The sequence below is a fragment of the Nothoprocta perdicaria genome, unplaced genomic scaffold (genome assembly GCF_003342845.1).
Source record: "Nothoprocta perdicaria isolate Ctin4 unplaced genomic scaffold, notPer1 scaffold_191, whole genome shotgun sequence".
NCBI classification, from domain to species: Eukaryota; Metazoa; Chordata; class Aves; order Tinamiformes; family Tinamidae; genus Nothoprocta; species Nothoprocta perdicaria.
In genome coordinates this window covers 1,153,720-1,173,730 of record NW_020455105.1, presented here as the reverse complement: position 1 = coordinate 1,173,730, position 20,011 = coordinate 1,153,720, and the positions used below count along the sequence as shown (strand labels likewise).

Here is a 20,011-nt window from a genome sequence, read left to right as displayed (position 1 = left end):
GGTGTTCGCTTGGACCTGCGACTTCCCTCCGCGGGACTTAGCGCCCGCATAAATACCAGGCGCGCGGCTCCACGTGGCGCGCTTKGCCGCGGGCTTCGCAGGCGCACGCCTTCCTCGGGAGAACATGTACAGCCAGTGAGTATCGCTGCAGGCCTCCCTCCAGCAGCGCCCGCTCGTTGCCGCGCGCTGTGCCCCGCGCTCGGCAGGTGCGTGCGGGAGCGCCGGGGTGCCGCTGCGCCCGCGCTGCCCATTCCCTGCGCCGGGGCTGTGCCGCGGGCGTCTCGGTGCCGCGGGCTGCCGGGCCCCAGGTGCAGAGMGGCCGCGGCGGCTTCGGCCCCTTGGGCTGAGGTGAGCACAGGAGAGGCGGCACCTCCCCTGATGGGTGGCGGGCGAGGAAGGAGCTGCCCAAGCCCCCACGGGTCTCAGCTGCTGGAATGGCTGCAGACGGGACCTGCGCCACGGCGGCGCCGAACCACAGCTGCCGTTTCGATCCCACAAAGTCAGCTGCTCCCTGGTGTGTGGGGAGCTCCTGAAATCGTGCGGTGTTGGAGGGCGCTTGCCTTGCTACAGACAGCTCAGCAGGGGCTGAGGTGCTCGGTGTCCTCCATCCGTATGCTCACTCCCTAAACACGGAGCTTCTCCGAGTCCTTGAAGCCTCTTTTCTCCTGAAGGCCGGTGCTTYTCCCTGATCGCTTGTCGAGTTATTTGCAAGACACAAACGATTGCCCCCAGAAGCAGAATGCCCCTGCTCTYGTGGGCTCCCAAAGCTCCTCCAAATGAAGCTGATTTCAAGGTGTCGTGACTCTTTCAGAGTTGAACACCCCGCTGGAGGGTACAAGAAGCTCTTTGAGACCGTGGAGGAGCTGTCCTCTCCCATAACTGCTCACGTCACAGGTTTGTACGGCCACTCTGACCTCCGTTGGCGCTGCCTCCGAGCCCAGCCCCATTCCCGGGGCGCACGGAGCTCCGGAGCGCGGGGCCGAGGGGGCTGCCCAGCTGCGGCTCCAGGCGCGGCAGTGCTGGGCACCCGTGCGAGCTCTGCAGAGGAAGGAGCAAGCACAGTTCAGAGCGCTCATAACAACGCAACATCTTCTGTTTAAAGAAGTTCAGTGCCCATGGGCTAAAAAATAAAATGGACTAAACTGTTTGAAGTTTTATTCTTTTGTTGCAAGAAAAACTATTAATCCTGGTTTGCCTTGGTCTGAATAAATACAGAACCGTCTTTCCCACAGGTAGGATTCCCACCTGGCTTAAAGGAAGCCTCCTCAGATGTGGGCCCGGCCTGTTCGAGGTGGGCGCAGAGCCATTTTATCACTTGTTTGACGGCCAAGCGCTCCTGCACAAGTTTGACTTTAAGGAGGGGCATGTTACCTATCACCGAAGGTACGTGGAAAATTTCCCAGCAAAATCTGAATCATTTGCTAAGCTGTAACGTGTTGGGGCGGGTTCTGCTGTCTGGCACGCGGGAGGCTCCCAGTGCGCAGCTCCCGGCAGCGCCGCGGCGGGCAGGCCGTTAGMGGGAGCCGGCAATACCTGCAGCTCGCTCGTGTCCCGCACAGACGGCTCTTCCATTACATCTTCACAGGAAAGGCCACGTGCGTCAYATTTTCCACAAAAGGTTTCAGAGCAGTTCCTTTACAGGTGACAAGATGAGAGCAGAAAGGATTGCGGCTATAGTGAGGTAGTGACAGAACTACAGATTACTCTGAAAACTAGCATCTATTTTCAGATGAAAAATGTGAGTTTTGGTTGTCAGGCCTTTGAGTCAGAATAGGCGCATAAGTACCGTATTTTTGATCAGCCTCAGACAGAAGCTGATCCTGGGTTTCCCTGTGCTCCGACTCAGCAGCTGAAGGCAAGAAGCAGCTTTGGGTCCCAGCCTAGGTGCAGCGTGACGCTCTCCCTGGCAGAGCCCTGTGGTTTTAGGTCTGCGATTCTTGAAGGTCTTACAGTTCATCACAAGCATGTTTTCAGTTTAGCCATATGACCTGCTCCACTTCTATCACACTGCCAAGAAGGTTCCTTCCCTTTCTCGCCTTCTCCAGGTTCGTCAGGACTGATGCTTACGTGAGGGCAATGACCGAGAAGCGAATCGTGATCACGGAGTTTGGCACCTATGCCTATCCCGATCCGTGCAAGAACATTTTCTCCAGGTACCTCGGGACCATTGTGAGGCCTTGCTGCAGAAATGGGCTGTGTAATTTCTTTCCAAGAAATCCCTGACTGTCTGTTGGTTTTCTTTCCTCAGGTTTTTTTCCTACTTCAAAGGTGTGGAGGTCACTGATAATGCCCTGGTTAATGTCTACCCCATTGGTGAAGATTACTACGCCTGTACTGAGACCAACTTTATAACCAGAATTAACCCTGAGACTCTAGAGACGATTAAGCAGGTAGATGTTTGCACTGAGCTGCTAAAAACACCCAGGAGGAGAGCTGAAAGGAAAAYACGTACCAGCCTCTCACAGGGAGGCAAGTGTTCAGCGTTAATAAATGCAGAGGRCTGGGTCAGTGACAACAGGCAGCTGGGGCTTTTCTGGGAGCACAGTTCAGAGCAGGGTGGTAAATGACCTTCCGCTGCGGCTCTGACTCTGCTCCAGTAACAGTTCATTTGGAGGCTATGAGGGCTCCGTATGCTCACATTGGGGTTTGGATGTAGGTTACAGTTTGCAAACTGGAGCTAGGTTACAGCCTGAGCTTAAAAAGAAGCTGCCAGACTTGTCAGCGGGCTCCTACTAGACTGGAGCCAAGCAGTATTTACCCTGGGGAACTGCGTTTAAAGCAGAGTATGTTTCTCGGAGGGGCTCTTTGTTATCGGTGTCAGTTTGAGCCTTTCCTTTGGACCCGCCGYGGGTCAGTAACGGTGCCTGGCGGCTCAGCTTTGCTGCTGCCTCCCCTTCACAGCACRGATGATGCTCTGGCCCAAGAGAAGACCTTCCCGCACATGAAGTGGGGAGCCCTTGTCTGCTAAATCACCGCGGCAGCAGCAAACACCCTGTCTGCTGCTGGGGCGGCTCACCATTCTCGGTGTCTCCCTCTCAGGTGGATCTCTGTAAATATGTCTCKGTTAATGGAGCAACCGCTCATCCCCACGTTGAAAACGATGGCACAGTTTATAACATTGGCAATTGCTTTGGAAAGAATTTTTCACTTGCCTATAATATTATACGGATTCCTCCGCTTCAGGCAGGTCAGTTAATCCAGCTTCTGAACGAACTTCAGAAAATCACATCCTGCAAATAATTTTGTTCTTCAAATGATTTTGTTAACATTTTTTTTTTTGTCTTTTTACATTTCATTAGCCTCTTTTAATTAACAGAAATGTTTTCTTTAAAACAACTATTTACGTGGCTTCTGCATCATAAAGTTCCTTTTTGTTGAAGGCAGAAACTTGGTGAGGTAAATGTCAGTAATACAACCACAGTAAGTAGTGATGAAACTTCTTCTATCGTTATTCAAATATCTTCATGTTCCAGACAAGGAAGACCCAATAAACAAGTCCGAGGTGGTTGTGCAGTTTCCCTGCAGTGACAGATTTAAGCCCTCTTACGTTCACAGGTAATTTTTCACTCATTCTATAGACTGAAAAWGTAGCTCTATCGACAGCAGAGAGAGCTGTTGCTCACAGTAAAGTTCTTACTTTGTGTACTACGTTTGTACATCAGAACAGCTGGTTTGACAAGCAAGTATTTAATAGCATCTTTTTTTTAATGCAAATGCACAGCAGTCTGGCTCCACTTGTACAGCATTGCTGGGGGTGGGCTTGCTCCATGGCAAGCACAACCGTTCTCACGCGCAGGAAGCAACCACAGTTGAAGAAGTGAAGAAAATCAGCACGTTTATATTGCAGTTACCTTAGGCTGTATTCTGCATCTGGTGCTTAAAATAAGCTACCATGTTGGTGCATGAGTGTGTGTTTTGCCCAGACCAACCACAGTCATGCATTATTTAACAGCTTTGGACTGACCCCAAACTACATCGTGTTTGTTGAAACGCCAGTGAAAATCAACCTCCTCAAGTTCCTTTCCTCCTGGAGCCTGTGGGGAGCCAACTACATGGACTGCTTCGAGTCCAACGAGACTATGGGGGTGAGCTGCGAGGCTCGGGCAAACGCGGCCGCCCCGGAGCGGGCAGCCTGGGCCGCTCATTTCGCCTCCAACAGATGTAACCTAAAGCAAAGCGCTGCTTGCTTTGCAGGTCTGGATTCACGTGGCAGAGAAGAAGAAAGGCAGGCTCCTCAACATCAAATACCGGACTTCTGCCTTCAACCTTTTCCACCACATTAACACCTATGAAGACAACGGGTTCCTCATTGTGGATCTCTGCACCTGGAAAGGGTGAGTGTCTGCGGAGCGGCCCTGGCCCGAGCGTGGGGCCGGCGCGCGGAGCTGCACCTCGTCCCGCGGTGCGGGGACGGGGACGGCAGCCCCGCAGCGTCGCCTGCAGCGCTGCAGCCGCGCCGCGCTCGGCCCGCCCTGCCGGCACCCGCGCGCCGGCCCTGGGCTCGGCCAGCTCCCTCTGCCCAACGGCCCGCGGCATTCGGGGCATCTTAGGAAAGAAGACCTGCGTTCGAAGCCTCACTTGCAAATGCCATTTTCATTGGGTCCCTGCTCCTGTTTTGTGCAGGTTTGAGTTTGTTTACAACTACCTCTACTTGGCGAACCTACGCGCGAACTGGGACGAAGTGAAGAGGCAGGCGGAGAAGGCCCCCCAGCCCGAGGCGCGCAGATACGTGCTCCCCCTGAACATCGACAAGGTAACGGCGCGGCACCACGCGCTGCTGCCCTTGGGACCGCCTGGCCGTGTCGGGACCCCCTGCTCTGGGTTCCCGCGGGCGGAGGGCAGGGGATGAAGCTGCTGCTCGGCCGAGCTGGTTTTGGGGCAGCAAAGCTTGTGGGGCCTCGTGCTGAGGGAGCAGAACGCACCACCCCACACACCACCAGCGCTTGGGCAACCTCCACGGCACTGGGTAAGGAACGCGGCRCGGGTCCCGCTAGGACTCAACCAGAGCTAAGCACAGCAAAGGCTGCAGCACAGGGTGCTTGCACCGYGCCGCACACCCCTTCCCATTCCAGCTCCTGCCCCTGAAAGCCAACGAGGAAAAGGGAAGAGGCCATTTCTCCCAGGCACTCARTGCTGCGCTTCGTGAGGCTTTGCAGCACCTTGGGAGCTTCACTGCTAGTGCTGCCGAACAGGGAGACAACCACGGCTCTCTGTTGGCTGTTTGTGCAGGCCGACACGGGCAAGAACCTGGTCACCTTGCCCTACACGACAGCGACCGCCACCCTGCACAGCGACGAGACCATCTGGCTGGAGCCCGAAGTCCTCTTCTCGGGGCCGCGCCACGGTCAGTGCCCACAGGGATCGCGGCCACAGGCACCGCAGCAGCTCCTGCAAGATGCTAATCCTGCTGCTGCCTGTACCTATTTTCTCTGCAGCCTTTGAATTTCCACAAATCAACTACAAGAAATATGGTGGGAAACCCTATACCTACTCATATGGCCTTGGCCTGAACCACTTTGTTCCAGACAGGGTAACTATTCACCTTGAAAACATTCAGCTTCAGAACAACGAAGGATATTTACTGAGATTTGTTTTCTACCTGTTTTGTAGCTCTGTAAACTAAATGTTAAAACAAAGGAGACCTGGGTATGGCAGGAACCAGACTCGTACCCGTCAGAACCAATCTTTGTTTCACATCCTGATGCACTCGAGGAAGATGATGGTAATAACTGGTTTTAGTTTGGTCTGTTAATTACTGAGTATTCAACCAGTTTGGGACTCCTGGCCCAGAATGTGCAGCCTTGAGCTTAGCCAGGCAGGCACTACCCATAGTAGTATTATGTGCCCGAGAACTTCCAGATAGCTCCCAGATTGGATGCATCCTTATTGTGAAACTGCAGGGAAAATTCTGAGAAAAACATAGAAAAATTAACTAAAACTAAACGAAAATATAGGAGGAGAAGCACTCCTAGRTTGAGATGGTCAGTTGTCCTCGTCTTCCAGCATTTTCACTAGCCAACACAGTATTTAAAGAAATCCACATGGCAGAACTTTTAAAAATTAAATCCCTCTTAAGCCAAGCATGTTTCTGTTCTTTTACCCCTCTTCGTAGGGGGTGACTTTAGTCTTTGTCACTCGAGGACACACAGTGGGTGCATGCCAGGCACTGCACACATTCCTTCCGGCAGCCTCAGCTCAGTTCCTATTTTGGAAGGGGAGCAGCAGCACTTGGACTGAAAGGGGATCCACTTATTCCCTCAGTTTCCCATTTCTGAGCAGGGTTGTTTGATGTTGGGAGAAATCCTGGGTCAGMTGAAGCCAAGAGCAAACTTGCAGGTGGATATGGAGCCCGAATTTGATGCACTCTCTGTCCCCAGCTGAAGAAAGTGCTCATGCAGGGGCTTAAATCCCATTAAAACTGAAAAGATTTCAGTATGTTCCTAGAAACTTTACTTTAATGWAGATAGAGAACAAGCATTTTAAGAATAGGCTAAAGTCCTTTTTATCGTTTTCACTAGAGAGGACTTAAGCCCCTGCCCAAGCACTTTCCTGAATCTAAGTTACCACGAGGTTCCATGCTCCCGATGCTGTGCTCTTCCCAAGGCTGGGATGCCGTATGGATTATTTTCTGTGGTTACTCAGCTCTTGGCTCTGGCTTAGGTCAGTAGCAGCAGTTCTAGCTCGTGCCTGAGGCAGAAAACAGATGAGTAAAGGGGGCTAAYGGAGTCACAGGAGAGAGTTCCTGCCTTACGTTTTCCTGCAATGACTTTGCTCCTGCAAAGAGCACACAATGGAGCAGAAATCCTAAGCTAGAGAGTTCCCTCTCTTCCCTATGAGGAGGCAGGCTCCAGAAACAGGCACCCTGGTGCCCAGGAGGCAGAATCACTCCTTCTTATCAACTCTTCACGTGGACAATTTCGATATAAACTCCGCTAAGTGCCATCTGTCAGAGGCCCCTGCAATAGCTTTTCAGAGCCACTTTTCAGACCACATCCCTACTTCATGCTTCTCTGAGCTGAGCTGTGCTGCCCAGCACCCCAGGCTGGCACAGAGTATGAGCAAGAAGTCAAACGCTACGACGGGGGGAAATAACTGAGATTTATTAGGGCCCTGTGTGCAGGCAGTTACTTAAATCATGGGCAGTCCAAGTGAAGGACAAGGAAGGACACGGACAGAACTCTCCTCTCTTGCTGCCTAGGGGTGGTGCTGAGCATAGTGATCAGCCCTGGCGTGGGGCCGAAGCCTGCCTACCTGCTGATCCTCAACGCCAAAGACATGAGCGAAGTTGCCAGGGCCGAAGTGGAGATAAACATTCCTGTGACTTTCCATGGACTCTTCAAAAGAGCGTGACTGCAAAGCCCGTCTTCTAACTCTGAAAGGTGGAGGCACCTAATTCTTTCAGTATTTATTTGCATAATTATTTCAATTTCCTTGATGATTCTCTAAAATACTTACCCAGATGTTTTTCATATTTACCCTTTGATGTACTAAGAATTATTCATTTAAAATAACGCAAAAGTTTTATTTGACAAGATTAAACTTTGCAGCAAGATGCACGAAGGGCACAGCGTAAACTCTGTGCTTGTCAGCATGGTAACCTGACACAGAACAGGCTCTGGGCTCCTTCTGTTCCTTGCTGCACGAAGAGGTAATTTTATCCTATGTTGAAGTGCCATGGATTTAAACCAGCTCCTGGTCACCGTGGGAGGGTTCTCAGGGCAATCAGAGCGGAGCCACCATAAAATCACCCGTCATGTTCACTGCCTTTCCCCAGCCGTTCTGCAAACCTGCGCTTGTCAGCCAGGCACCAGGTGAAAGGGGGGCAGGCAGCATTACCTCGCTGCCAGCATTTGCGTTCCTGAAACCTCCTGCTGCCTAGAGAGACCTTCAACAGCTTCTGTGTTTTCTCTTTCCCATTTCTTTTCTCAAAGTACACTTTCTTTAGTTCTGCATTTCATAAYAAAGCATGAATAAAAATAATCAAGCACTCATTATGGCTCAGGATGAGATTGCTTCATCAGAACACTACAGAACCACAGGTTAAACTTTTTTTTTCCACAAAATAAGAACTTCAACTCATATAGAAACAAGCCATGATTCAAAATACAAACTTCAAGTCTGTTTGCGCTAAATCCAGGATTCTTCTTTGCCTGTTCCTGGTTTAACTGTTTTATTAATGGTATAAAATAATTAGAAAGTCACTTACATTTAAAGTGAGCACTGTGGTATTAGTATTCTTTGAAGGCCCATTATTTGAAAACAGCAGCCTGCAATTACATTCTGAGGACAGGATACTGAGATGGAGGTACGACCTGGTACCTCTGCTGTTCTATAATGTCCAGGCACTGGGCAACCACCTGATTAAAACACAGGAAAAGGAGTATAAACAATGAGCAATAAAATTTACTAATGCATGCGCTCATTCAGGAATGGTTTTGTTCTTACTTTCTGCAAAACAATGAATATTTGAAATAAACAGTTGCCAGCTGTACAGTTAGGGGAAATGGCCATCAGTGCCATGTAACCCTGGCGAAGGGGAGACACCAAGGCAGAAATGTCCWCAGGCTGCCACAATCCAGGAATGGCACCCAGCAGCCATCACGTCAGGAAGCTAAACTATTTTAAAGCCACTGTGATGACAGCAGAATTATTTTTGGCACAGAGAGATATTTTACCCTRAACTTTCAATCAAAATATAAAATAGGATAATCCTGTTTCACAGCTACATAGTTATGCACCTATGATCTCCTGTAACATATGAAAGATTATCCAAACAGGCTGCTCTTCCCTTTGTGAGACTCGTTCTGAGAAGACAGACACCTTTCTCACTCCCATGTGGCAATGGTGAAGACTGRGACTACACAGCACAGTCTTCAGTGTTAAAGAGTTAAAAATGCAAATGTGAACTGTGTGGGCTGGTGAAAARGAGATTCTGTGAACTCCTAAAACTTGAAAATGCTTCTCAATCTTCTCCCATTAGCAGAATTCCCATAAGCTCTACTAAAATATTTAACTGGTACTTATGTACTGCATTTAGGTACATGTTTAGCATTAGCTGAAAGCAGCGTGCATTTGTGATTTTTAAATAAACAAGCTTCACAAGCGCAAAGAACATTTTAAGTATTGCTAATAAATAACAGAGCAAGACAAGGCAGAAGAACAAAGGTGGCGATTATGGAAAAGGCCCAGTGAAGAAGCTGCCTGCCAACTAAATAGGGGAGCACTCCAAGGGTAAGAACAAATTGAAAGCAGGGGGAAGTTCAAAAAGAAACATAAGAAAAGAATGGGAATAATGGAAGTAGTGAAGAGCCTGAATTTAAAAGAGCAGAGATAGAGGTAATTATGCAAGATGGAAATTAAGGACTGGGATACAGAAACAAACTGGAAAGTCAGTTAAGGAGTTTAAGAGGAAATGCTATAATGAAGTAACCAGAATGAAAAAGAAATTCAAGTGAACTTTTTGGACAACTTAATGCAAAAGAGGAGAGATGAGAATTGAAAAGCTAGGTGCCAAGGAAATGGAGTGAGAACGGGGGGACCTTGTTCTGGGAATCAGCATGCCGGCTGACCCTGAGCAAGCCACAGGCTTACACACTCACTGCAAGATCTTTTGGAGAATGCAGGATAAAATGTACTATAAAAAAACAYAAAGACCTACCTTTCTAGTATTTTGAGGTAGAATTACACCATCATCCCAGAGCCTGGCAGAAGAGTAAAATGCACTGCTTTCTTCCTCTAGCCTGCAGAAGAGGGTTTTAAATAAGTTTAAAGGTACAAATCTAACAAAAAGAGATCAGGCCAGTAGAACAAAATCAGGGATGAATTTCAATTTCAAATGTATGCATGGCACCACTAGGAAAATTAGTTTGGGGTACAGCAACAGCAGATCAGAYCTGATCCCTGAGCATTTCAGTCTTTCAGCAACACAGCAGATGTTTTATATGCACAGCATAATAGTTTCATTTTAGGTTATGTGATTCATTCTTTTGTTTGTTTAAGTAAGCAACATTCAGACTTCCTGAGAAGAACCTCACAGGGGCAGATAATATATGGCATTTTAAAAATATTTTCAGTAGATTCAGGTTTGCTTTAGCTGTTTACAGTCTAAAATATGAACTAAAGTAGGCACTGTAAAACAGTTAATCTCCRTGTTACTTCAGGGATTTATTACTCAACGTCCTTACTTTTTTTTTAGGTGGTTTAGTTCCAACTCATCTGTTTTAYAGTCATTTTCTTCAGATTTTGGGATTGTGAAGAAGTGTCTTGAATCCACAAGAGCCACTCTTGCGTTAGGCCACAAGAACAAGAAGTTTGGACTAAACGATCTCCCACACTACGAAAAAAAATGCACAGGACAAAGTCACTAAATTTAGTCACAAGAAGGACTATAGGATGTACCATAGGTTGACACGTTCACATTCAAAACACGATGTAATCCAGCGTAAGACATAAAGGAATAATGCTAAAGCTCATTTGTCATTACAGGTACAGAATCTGTATCAATACAGACCCCTGCAGTAGTAAACACTGCAATCACCATTGCCTTCAATATCAGCATGTGATTATTTCTCTTGTCCTTCAAGCATTCACCTGTTTACTTCTCAGCAAACCAGCAGCCCTCTCACATGCCCTGGTCACATTGCTATAACACAGACAACCTGGTCTCTGAGCACTGTGGACAAGTAATAAATGCTGAGAAAAAGGCAAGACTGGATTCCTGGTACAAACAATCTCAAATAACATGGCTTTTAGAACCAGCTCTAGGCTCCTAGGTGGGGACCTACCTTTTTGTAATCATAGCTTCTGATGTATTTTTACTCRGTAAAGTGTAAAAAGTCAATTACCAAACACATTAACCTTTATGCTCCCATACCATAACATAACTCTCGCTCCCATAACATCCACCAATCACAATGGTTATCTTGGGCACAGCTGCACAAGCCACAGCAGACATCATGGAGGCCTGAGCTTTTAATTTGTTGCTGTGAGCTTCTGCCTGAAATTGAAATAAACATTTTAGTTCTTCTTCCTTCTAGATGCCTTCTTCTACCAAACATGCAAAGTGTCTTTAGCATTTATTTTCTACAACTCTATATAATTATTTCTCCCAAAAGAGGAAGATAGCAGCATTAACTTCCACAACCCATTATGTTATTTATTTTGCAATGTAAATCAACAGAACGATTACAAGCAGYGTGCATGTCCCGGCAGCCCTCTCCTGTGTTAAGCCTACGAGATGGAGCAGCTGGAGCTCTCCTGCACATTAGCRAAGCTCTGATACAGAGACAGACACCAGGCTTCGTCTTTAAAGCTGCSAATGCCTGGGGAGAGCAGGGCTGCGGGCTCAGTCCCGGCTCAGAGAACTTGGCCTTACTGCAACCCGCTGGAGCCCCTGCAGGACCAAGCAGACTGCACCACAGGGCCTTCATTTTCAGAAAACGGAACCATCTATTTTCTGCGGCACAGAATGGCGTAAGAACCGAGAGGCTCTATTTCAATGCAAAAAGCTCTAAGAACTCCAAGTTTTCACATGCTCATATTGCAAGCTGAGCACTATCATTTCAGGTGAGCCTACAGAAAAGATTAAAAGTGGAATAAAGTGAGAATGCTAAAGGGAAGATCTAAGAATAAAGCAACTATGAAGCTGTTTGGTTTAACCAGTAAGAGCAGATGAAGAAAAACAATTTTCCTAACAATTAGCTACTTTCAAAGTAAAAACTTAGTGAAAACAAGAGCTAGGAATTGCTTGATTTAAGTATACTGAACCAGAGACGCCATACCTGCGAAATGCTTGTTGGCTCTGCTGCATGTGGGGCAGTGTTTTGCAAAAAGAGGATGGGAACCCCCCGCTGACTGCACAGCTGCACGAAATGGCCACCCTTGAGAGAAGCATCATGAGACAGCTCCCCGTTGCTAGCCACTATCCCCACCAAGTGCCTGCAAGACACACGTGTGAGTGCTCCCGCATCCAAGCCCCAGAAATTAGGAAAATGTAGCTCCTTATGATCTAAAGAATGGGAACGTAAATAGTCATACACACAAACCTGTCCTGCTAAAGAAATTTAAAATAGAAAAGGATGCCCTTAAATGTGTCATTGCACTTAAGGAAGCTCATGTACATAACGAACAAGAAGTGTGACAGCTCTCCCAGATGCAGATATCTCCCAGATACAAAGCATGGGAGTATTGGTGTGGACTGACACTCTGAGGGCAGGCAAGGGTACAGGTGACCTGCTGCAGTTTACACTGCAGGACAATGCACAAGGTACCAGCATCCTGCACTCTCATTACTGTGACATACAATATAACATTTACATTGCAATGTTGATATTTTTGACTTAGAAAGAGGCTGAAAGGAAATAATATATTTTACCACTGCTTTTGTAAGATTTGACTGCAATGTTACATGCTCTATGAATGTGTTAACAATATAGATGGTTATGTCAGGTAATGTGATCGGATGGGAGACAGGATAATGGGAAGAACGCAGCTTTCAGCTCAGGCTGAGACAGACCCTTTTAAAGATGTAGCTTCTTATTTCTTAGGGAATCTACTGAATCTTCTGCATTTCAGCTGCTCAGGTAGGGACTTCAGTAAACAAAAAAAATAATTTCACAAAGTCAAGAAAATCATCTATCTGAAACCATTCTCTGACACTGCTAGCCTGAGAAAAGACGAATTCAGAGCTCCTAGATGAAGAAGTAAGGCTTTCTGGTATTTTAAAGTATTTTACTACCTATCTTGACCCATTTAGAATTCCACTTTAGATTCCCACTTAGAATTTAGAATTGGAATACTSTAAAACCTAGTAATGATATGAAAGCTTTCTAGACAAATATGTCAGTATATTATTATAATGATATCTTATAACCTTACCCTTCCACATGGCCAAACCCAGTAACTAATGTTGTTCCATAACCAGCCTTGAATTCCTGGAATCTGCTTCCATCCATCAGACGGCTCAGAATCTGCAAAGAAACATATATTTTTCCCTAAAGAAACCGAAATGAAAAGAGGATAGTTCTGCTAGGGAGACCTGCATTAGGCAAAAAGCCAGACTAAATAGTCCTAGTGGTCATTTTATGTCTTACTCTACGTAAAAAATAAGAGTAAAAAAAAAAAGCATACAAAACAAATCTGTGTTTATGTTTGACTGCTGCTGAAGTATTTTGAGCCAATCTTTGACTCCAAAATTATTTTGAAGTCACAGAGCACAGATGTCYACGGGCACAAAAACCTTAGAAAAGAAAACAAATAAACCAGCATGTGCAGTTATAGTTTGTGTGCACAAAAACTTCACAGCCTCATACTGCTCGTGCTTTTTTTAAACGTAAACACTGGATAAAGCAGACAGGAAGAACGAAGGAACACAGTATCTGCCAACTTACCAGTTTSACAGGAAGAGTAGAGTTGTAACTTCGTGGCGCCAGCCCCAAGAGCTCCTCAGAACTATACAGAGGACTATCGTACTCTCTGACCTCCTCTGGCAGGGGCTCATAATTTAATGTTGAGATAACATTTCGAATGCATTCATAGGCTTCCTCCTCTGAAGATGCAAAATGGTCACAACAGCCACTAACTCTAGAAGGGAATGCAACATTAATTAGTATTAAATGAATGAAAACTGAATACAGAAAACATACAAAAACAACATTCAAGAAATGGTTAGATAGCTACTATTATCAGGTTCCTCTCCTGTTTGCCTGTCTTCTGCTACAAAGCCCTCAGTAACAGCAGAGGCAGATAGGTTTTCCTTTCTTAATTTTTTGCTTCAGGAGCTTTTACAAGTTTTAGAGCTTTTGCAAAGAGTTCTCTAATGTCTGAAGAGGCACATTAAAGAAAAATGTCATGCTATCTCTTCAAGCACCAGATTCAGAGGAAAGAGAATTTCTTTTAGGTTTCTCATTATCATTAGTATCCAAATACTCAACTTTTTAATATTTGTGTTCTGACCACCTTTCCTCCACTGAAAAAGACATCCTATCATTCCTCCTCTGCAACTGACCCTTCTGAGGCAGAATAATTGATTTGCCTGAAGTTGTTCAGTAAGTATGTGAAGGAATGGGGGACCAAATCCAGATTCACCTAGTCCAGCTCAAAGCTCTAATATCACTTGATTTTTCTTCCAGTTGGCTGATAGAACAAAAACAGTAACTGAGAAGGAACTGAGAAGATAGTGTAATGACACGTTCTACTTTTGGCCCTGGTCTTGTCCTCTAGATTTATCTGAGATTTCTATCAGTTAAGTGTGTAACAACCGAGAACTCTTTTTTCCAAAACAGAAGTGGAAAGCTGGTTTGAACAGCAGTAAAGCAGAAATTAGGATCCTGGGTTATTGTGCTCATTTGGAAGGCTTTTATCTAACCTCATGATTCTCCCACACACCTAACTGGATGTCACCAACCTCTATAAGAATTCATGCATCATTTCTACCACTTCTTCACAATATGCTTCCCAGTCTTTTGGGTGCATATTGTGTCCTACTAGCGGAGGCATCAAAACCAGCTTCAGTTAAATTAATTTATGATACAATGACAGTCTCTTTAGAGATGGTGGGCTGAGTTTCACTTTACAGAATCATTTCACCTACTCAGAATGAAGTTTGGCTCCTCCTAGGTCCTCAGGAGAGACATCTTCTCCTGTAGCAGCTTTCACCAGAGGCGGGCCAGCCAGGAACAGGGTACCAATTTTATCTATAATCACGGATTCTTCTGCCATGGTGGGCACGTAGGCACCCCCAGCTACACAGGAGCCACATACTACGGCCACCTAAAGGACACAGAAAACAAGACCAAGCATGACACTGGTGAGAGGAGAAGGGAAAAACGAAGTCATTACATGTATTTCAGAAACATTAAAAGCCTTGGATAACTGGAGACTAAAGGTATACGTACAGTCACACACACCACCGCTGGATATCACACAGAGCAGAGTGAAGTTTAGTCAAAAATCACCTAGTGATTCCATGTTCTTTTCATTAACGTCAGTTGGCAAGCACATAGGGGATCCTTAAGGCTGAAGCATGATCATTCTATTATGCAAGGTACCATCTGAACCTCTCTTCACACACAAACAGAAAGGGGGAGCGCTAAGAGATTTTTTTGCCTGTTTGTGAGTTGGTCCTAGAATCTGTATTAAAAGGAAACGTTTCCAGGACTCCATTAATCACGTACACTACACTTATATGCATGCAAAGTGACACTGTACCTGAGGGATTTTCATGGCAGACATTATTGCTTCATTGTAGAAAAGTCGGCCACCGTGGAACTTGTCAGGAAACATTTCGGACTGCCATGACACAGAAGAGACAAGGTGAGTTTGGAGATTAGCTACGGTCGCCAGAGCTTCGTCTTTGCTTCATTCAGTCACAAGCCAGCGCCACAGAGAAGGATCCTGAGAAGGATCCAACAATCACAGACGGTAACTTTTCACATACATTCTCTACTATATTTATTCCTCTCAAAAACTGCTCAATTCCACCGAAATATCCACATCCATCTGCACGACAAAAGCAGAAATAACTTCCACAGTTTTGTGAAGCCAATTTATTCTACATAGGCAAAAACTGTAAACATGGGGTGGGAAGCTCATGCTCATTCTGTGCCTGTGAAATGACTTCAATTGAGTTTTCCTTTTTATTTAGTTTTCTAAAATTCCATATTCAGGCAAGAACTCTTCCTGCGTGAGTTCCTTCAGCCTGGACATGCAACGACTCTAGTCACTGCAATGACAYGACCTTTGTACATCGTGGAGTAACCTGCGTAAGCTCTGTGGTTAGAGTAATATTTTAAAATTTCCTTTTAAAGGCCATGGAGGTTTATGCATTATAGACTTTACAACAAAATATAAAGCAATTTTAAATATTCTGAAGTCAAAAATAGAAACTCCAAACAAAGTTTTGAGTTATTAAAGAGGCCAAAGCCTGTCAGCGCACTGAGGAATGTGTATGACTTGCTTGCTCAGCCCTTTGTCCCCACACCGATACTGGCAGTTCTGAACTTTGACCAGAAGCTAGATGCAAGGCTAGCCAGGATGAATGCCACTGTTACATATGTTCAAATCATCTCCCAGGCACCTCTTTGTGAGCAAAGCTTGATTTAAGAGGCCATGAGTGTCATCTAGCCAAGATAACAAAATATATTGCAGACCTATTTCTAGAGATGAACATGATTAAGATGAACACTTCCCTCTGTGAATTTGTTGCAATATTACCTGCAGTGGCAGGAATGCTCCCCCGCTGTCAACTAGGTACACAGACAGAAGTCTGTTCTGCATGGCTATTTCCTGAGCTCTCAGTTGTTTCTTCACTCCAATCGGATAAATAGTTCCTCCTTTCACAGTTGCATCATTTGCCATGAAGACACACCAGACTCCACAGATTTTTCCAATTCCTATAAACAGAACCATGGTCATTTATCAGGACTCTCTAGTAAAACATGGGGGCCAGGCTGCAGCTAGAATGTTCTTTTAGTAATAGCATGCCAGTAAAATAGAAGCTGATATACTACTTCTTTACTATTGGTGACAACACATAAGAAAAAGAGTAAGATAATCCAATTTCTCACTCTTGAGACAAATTTACAGGGATGGCTATAAAAACACTGATATAAAACTGAAAGATGTAGCAATCTGTGACAAAAGAAACACAGGACTACACCATCCTATTCTTCCAGGTGCTTTTCTAAACTGAAAGTTTTCTTCAAAATGAAATGATGTAAGAGATTGGTCTATAATTTGAAAACTGTTTCAAAACAAATGCCTTTGATTTTGCGTCACACAGAAACCTGGTCTCCTCTTCCATTCAACAGTTATTGGTATATTTGACATCTCATTCTGCATTTGTTGAAACACAGACTGGTAACTGGTAAGCTGAATGAATACCTAAATTCAGTAAAAAAGAAAACTTTCCTTCTTTGAAACTTTTGCCTCGATTCCTTAAAACAGATTATGGAATGGCTGAACTGTTTCATTCTGGTAATTACTATTGGAAAGAACTGATGTTCAYTTTTCCTAGGACACACATCATCGTGATACTAAAATATTACATAAACCTGGTAGTGCATCTGGCCAGTCGCCTTAACTGYGGCGAGCAGGGGCGGTTACGAAGGTCTGCAGCGCAGGGGCTGCGGCTCACGGGCACTGCCCGCTAGCACCTGCTGTCAGAGCACAGGGCACCTCGCAGCAGAACGGGCAAGAACGGCTTTTCTGACACCCCTAAGAGTAACTAAGAGCAACTGGACACTTCAGCTGGTCCTCCAAGGATACCCACTGCATCCACACAGCTCCCCTCCCATTTCCTTATGGACTGTATCAGCTCAAACCCTTTCTTCCAGCGTGCACCTCCAACCYGGGTGAACAATCCCTTCAAAACAACCCACATCTGTCTTCAGCTCTAACATGAATCTTACTTAACAACTGACAAGCAATTAAATGAACTTCATGAATTTCCCACTGCAGCTAATATTAAATTTGCTAGCATTTACCAGTGAGGCATCCAGCAGCCGGGACATCACCATATGGCATATTGAGGCCCGCAAGCGGAGACAGCTCAAGAAAAGACTCATCATCAAGCAGCATCTTCAGGCGTTCGCGAACAAACACCTTCTTGTTTYGCTGGGTATGGCGCAGGATGGCATTTCCCCCTCCTCCTTTACTGACCATCTCCAGCAGTTCTGAATATCTGTTTTAAAAGCAAAGCTTCAGCTAATGAAGATAAGCTTTACTTACAACTAGCTTTTAACAATGTCACACAGTACTTAAATGCACTGCACAACTTACACATCAGCAGTACAACAACAAAGAGGAAACCACACTTTTGGATTACTGTTTCCAAAAGGAATTTGTAACTGCAGTTAACTACTGTGTAACAGATTACAGCATTCAGAGGCAGTTTTCTTCCTCACAAAATGGAACAAAATGCACAGGCACATTACTTACTTAAAGCAAATATTTTATTTTTCATTATTCACAAGTTACATTTCTGAGCCTAACAAAGGCAAAGAGTGTGAAATAATATATGCACCCTATTCAATCATCCTGCCTGGGTGTTTCCGGTAAAAACCCAACACACAGTATTTTACAATATACGATCATTTTTAATCTCTGTTGACAACCCAATCAGTGGAGTACTGAGAACAGGCTGACAAACAAAGCTGAGGACCTGACTTTGAGGGATACTGCAGATTTATGGGTTGGAGCTGTCACTGTGGGGCAAATATTAATAAGGCTGTTGTGATTTGTGACTCCTAATTCAGTGGAACACTTACCTCTAAGTTCCAACCGCTCTCGGGAAGGATCCAATCAATGGTTGGCTCTCCCTCAGCAAGCACTGAACAGTTTATCTGACAGGCCTAAAGAATGTCCTGCATCACAGCAGCACTAAATGTAGTGCACAGTGCAGGGTCAGTATAATCACCCAAAGAAAAGCTCACTGCCGGATATAATCGGCTAGGCAGAATAAAGGGAAAATAATAATAAACTGAATAAACTGTAAACAAATGCAATCCTCGGAAAAAAAAAAATGTTTTTAACGAACCAGGATGCTCATTTATTTTTCACCCAGATGTATCATCTTTATCTAAAATTGACATAATAATTTACCAACTACTCTGCACGTAATTCCATTAGCTGCATTGTGGCTTCCTGCAGACTACAGAGGTTGAAAAAGCTCAGGAGAAAAAGCTATGGATTTTTAATAATGCTGTAAATGCCACCACAGGAGGGCACAGTGTGTTCTCCGTAGCTTTGCTTCCAGCTCATGGAGCTCTCTTCTGCACAAAGGCCTTTGAGTATTTGCCATCTGCTCCATAAGGACAGATACATAAAAAACATTTTCCTGCTCTTGCCTGCGAATCACGACAAATTGCAATAACCGCCACCTACTTTTTCAGGAGAGATCTGGGTATGTGTGAGTCACCATTTACATCTTTACATTCAAAATTAGACATAAGGCAATTTTTATGAAGGTCTAAAAATATACTTCTTCGCAATATATGCAAAACAATGTCATATGGCAGTATTTTATATGCAGGCAGCCCCCAAGTGCAGGCATTTTGACCAACAATTATGCACCTGTTTTGGCAGATTTGAATTTTTCAAGTGCTGACCCTTGTGAARTGTCCTCTGCAGAGAGGATGTCCAGGCAGACAGCAGGAGGGAGCTGCTATTTTAAGCTTCAGAGTAKTTGGAAAAAAAATTACCCCCAATATTTTTTAACCTCTGGATTTTTTTTAAAGACTGATCTTCCTAAGCCAAGGAATATTTAAGGYGTCTAGAAGTAATAATGACTAAGATATATTAAAAAAAATGCAAAAGGCATTTTTACCTCTGAATAACAGCCTCGCTGTTCCGTAAGTTTTCCTGAAACACGTGTTGGCACACGGGTGGGATGCGGCCGTCCAGAACGGGGTAGGTTTTGGCGCGGGGCCTGCGCTGCGCGGCCGGCGACACCGCRCCCTGGTCCCCGCTCTTCGTGCCGAACGCGTCGCGCGGCGAAAGCTGCAAGGCCGGGGAGCCGGGCGAGAGCTTGCACAGCGAGCGCAGCGGCGCCTTGCTCCACATGGCCCTAAGAACGACACGGAGGGGAATCAGGGCTCACTTCCAGAACTAAAGCTAGATTCCCTGCGCCAGGGAAAGTAAAGCATAGGGCGAACATTGCCCCCTGGCACGCTGGGATCAGCTCTAGGCCGTTACGGTTAAGGGCACTGCAGCCATTCCCAAAAAAACAGGCCCCGCGGGCACCGAGGCAGCTGCGAACCCGGCCCGAGGGGCAGCGCTGGCCTGCGGGGCAGCCAAGTGAGCCGGGCCACCGGCCTGCCCGGCCCGAGGGGCAGCGCTGGCCTGCGGGGCAGCCAAGTGAGCCAGGCCACCGGCCTGCCCGGCCCGAGGGGCAGCGCTGGCCTGCGGGGCAGCCAAGTGAGCCGGGCCACGGGCCCGCCCGGCCCGAGGGGCAGCGCTGGCCTGCGGGGCAGCCAAGTGAGCCGGGCCACGGGCCCGCCCGGCCCGAGGGGCA

General features: G+C 46.0%; 2 protein-coding genes across 2 annotated transcripts; one reads left to right on the top strand and one right to left on the bottom strand.

Moving 5' to 3' along the window:
* The first annotated feature begins 92 nt into the window (after positions 1–92).
* Positions 93–7,408, top strand: RPE65 (RPE65, retinoid isomerohydrolase). Its single transcript, XM_026037183.1, has 14 exons — positions 93–135; positions 812–894; positions 1,233–1,383; positions 2,046–2,153; positions 2,249–2,390; positions 3,040–3,187; positions 3,474–3,555; positions 3,953–4,085; positions 4,195–4,334; positions 4,624–4,753; positions 5,230–5,344; positions 5,436–5,530; positions 5,611–5,722; positions 7,199–7,408. The coding sequence occupies exons 1-14, from the start codon at positions 125–127 to the stop codon at positions 7,348–7,350; spliced, it is 1,602 nt and encodes a 533-aa protein (XP_025892968.1). The 5' UTR covers positions 93–124; the 3' UTR covers positions 7,351–7,408.
* Positions 7,409–7,989: 581 nt separating this feature from the next.
* On the bottom strand, positions 7,990–19,560 carry LOC112945541 (methylcrotonoyl-CoA carboxylase beta chain, mitochondrial-like). Its single transcript, XM_026037177.1, has 12 exons — positions 19,325–19,560; positions 17,484–17,680; positions 16,213–16,391; positions 15,208–15,288; positions 14,591–14,769; positions 13,389–13,581; positions 12,877–12,968; positions 11,781–11,937; positions 10,874–10,996; positions 10,185–10,333; positions 9,659–9,740; positions 7,990–8,357 (listed from the first exon to the last, which is right to left on the bottom strand). Exons 1-12 carry the CDS (start codon positions 19,558–19,560, stop codon positions 8,274–8,276), a joined length of 1,752 nt encoding a protein of 583 aa, XP_025892962.1. The 3' UTR covers positions 7,990–8,273.
* Positions 19,561–20,011: the final 451 nt, after the last annotated feature.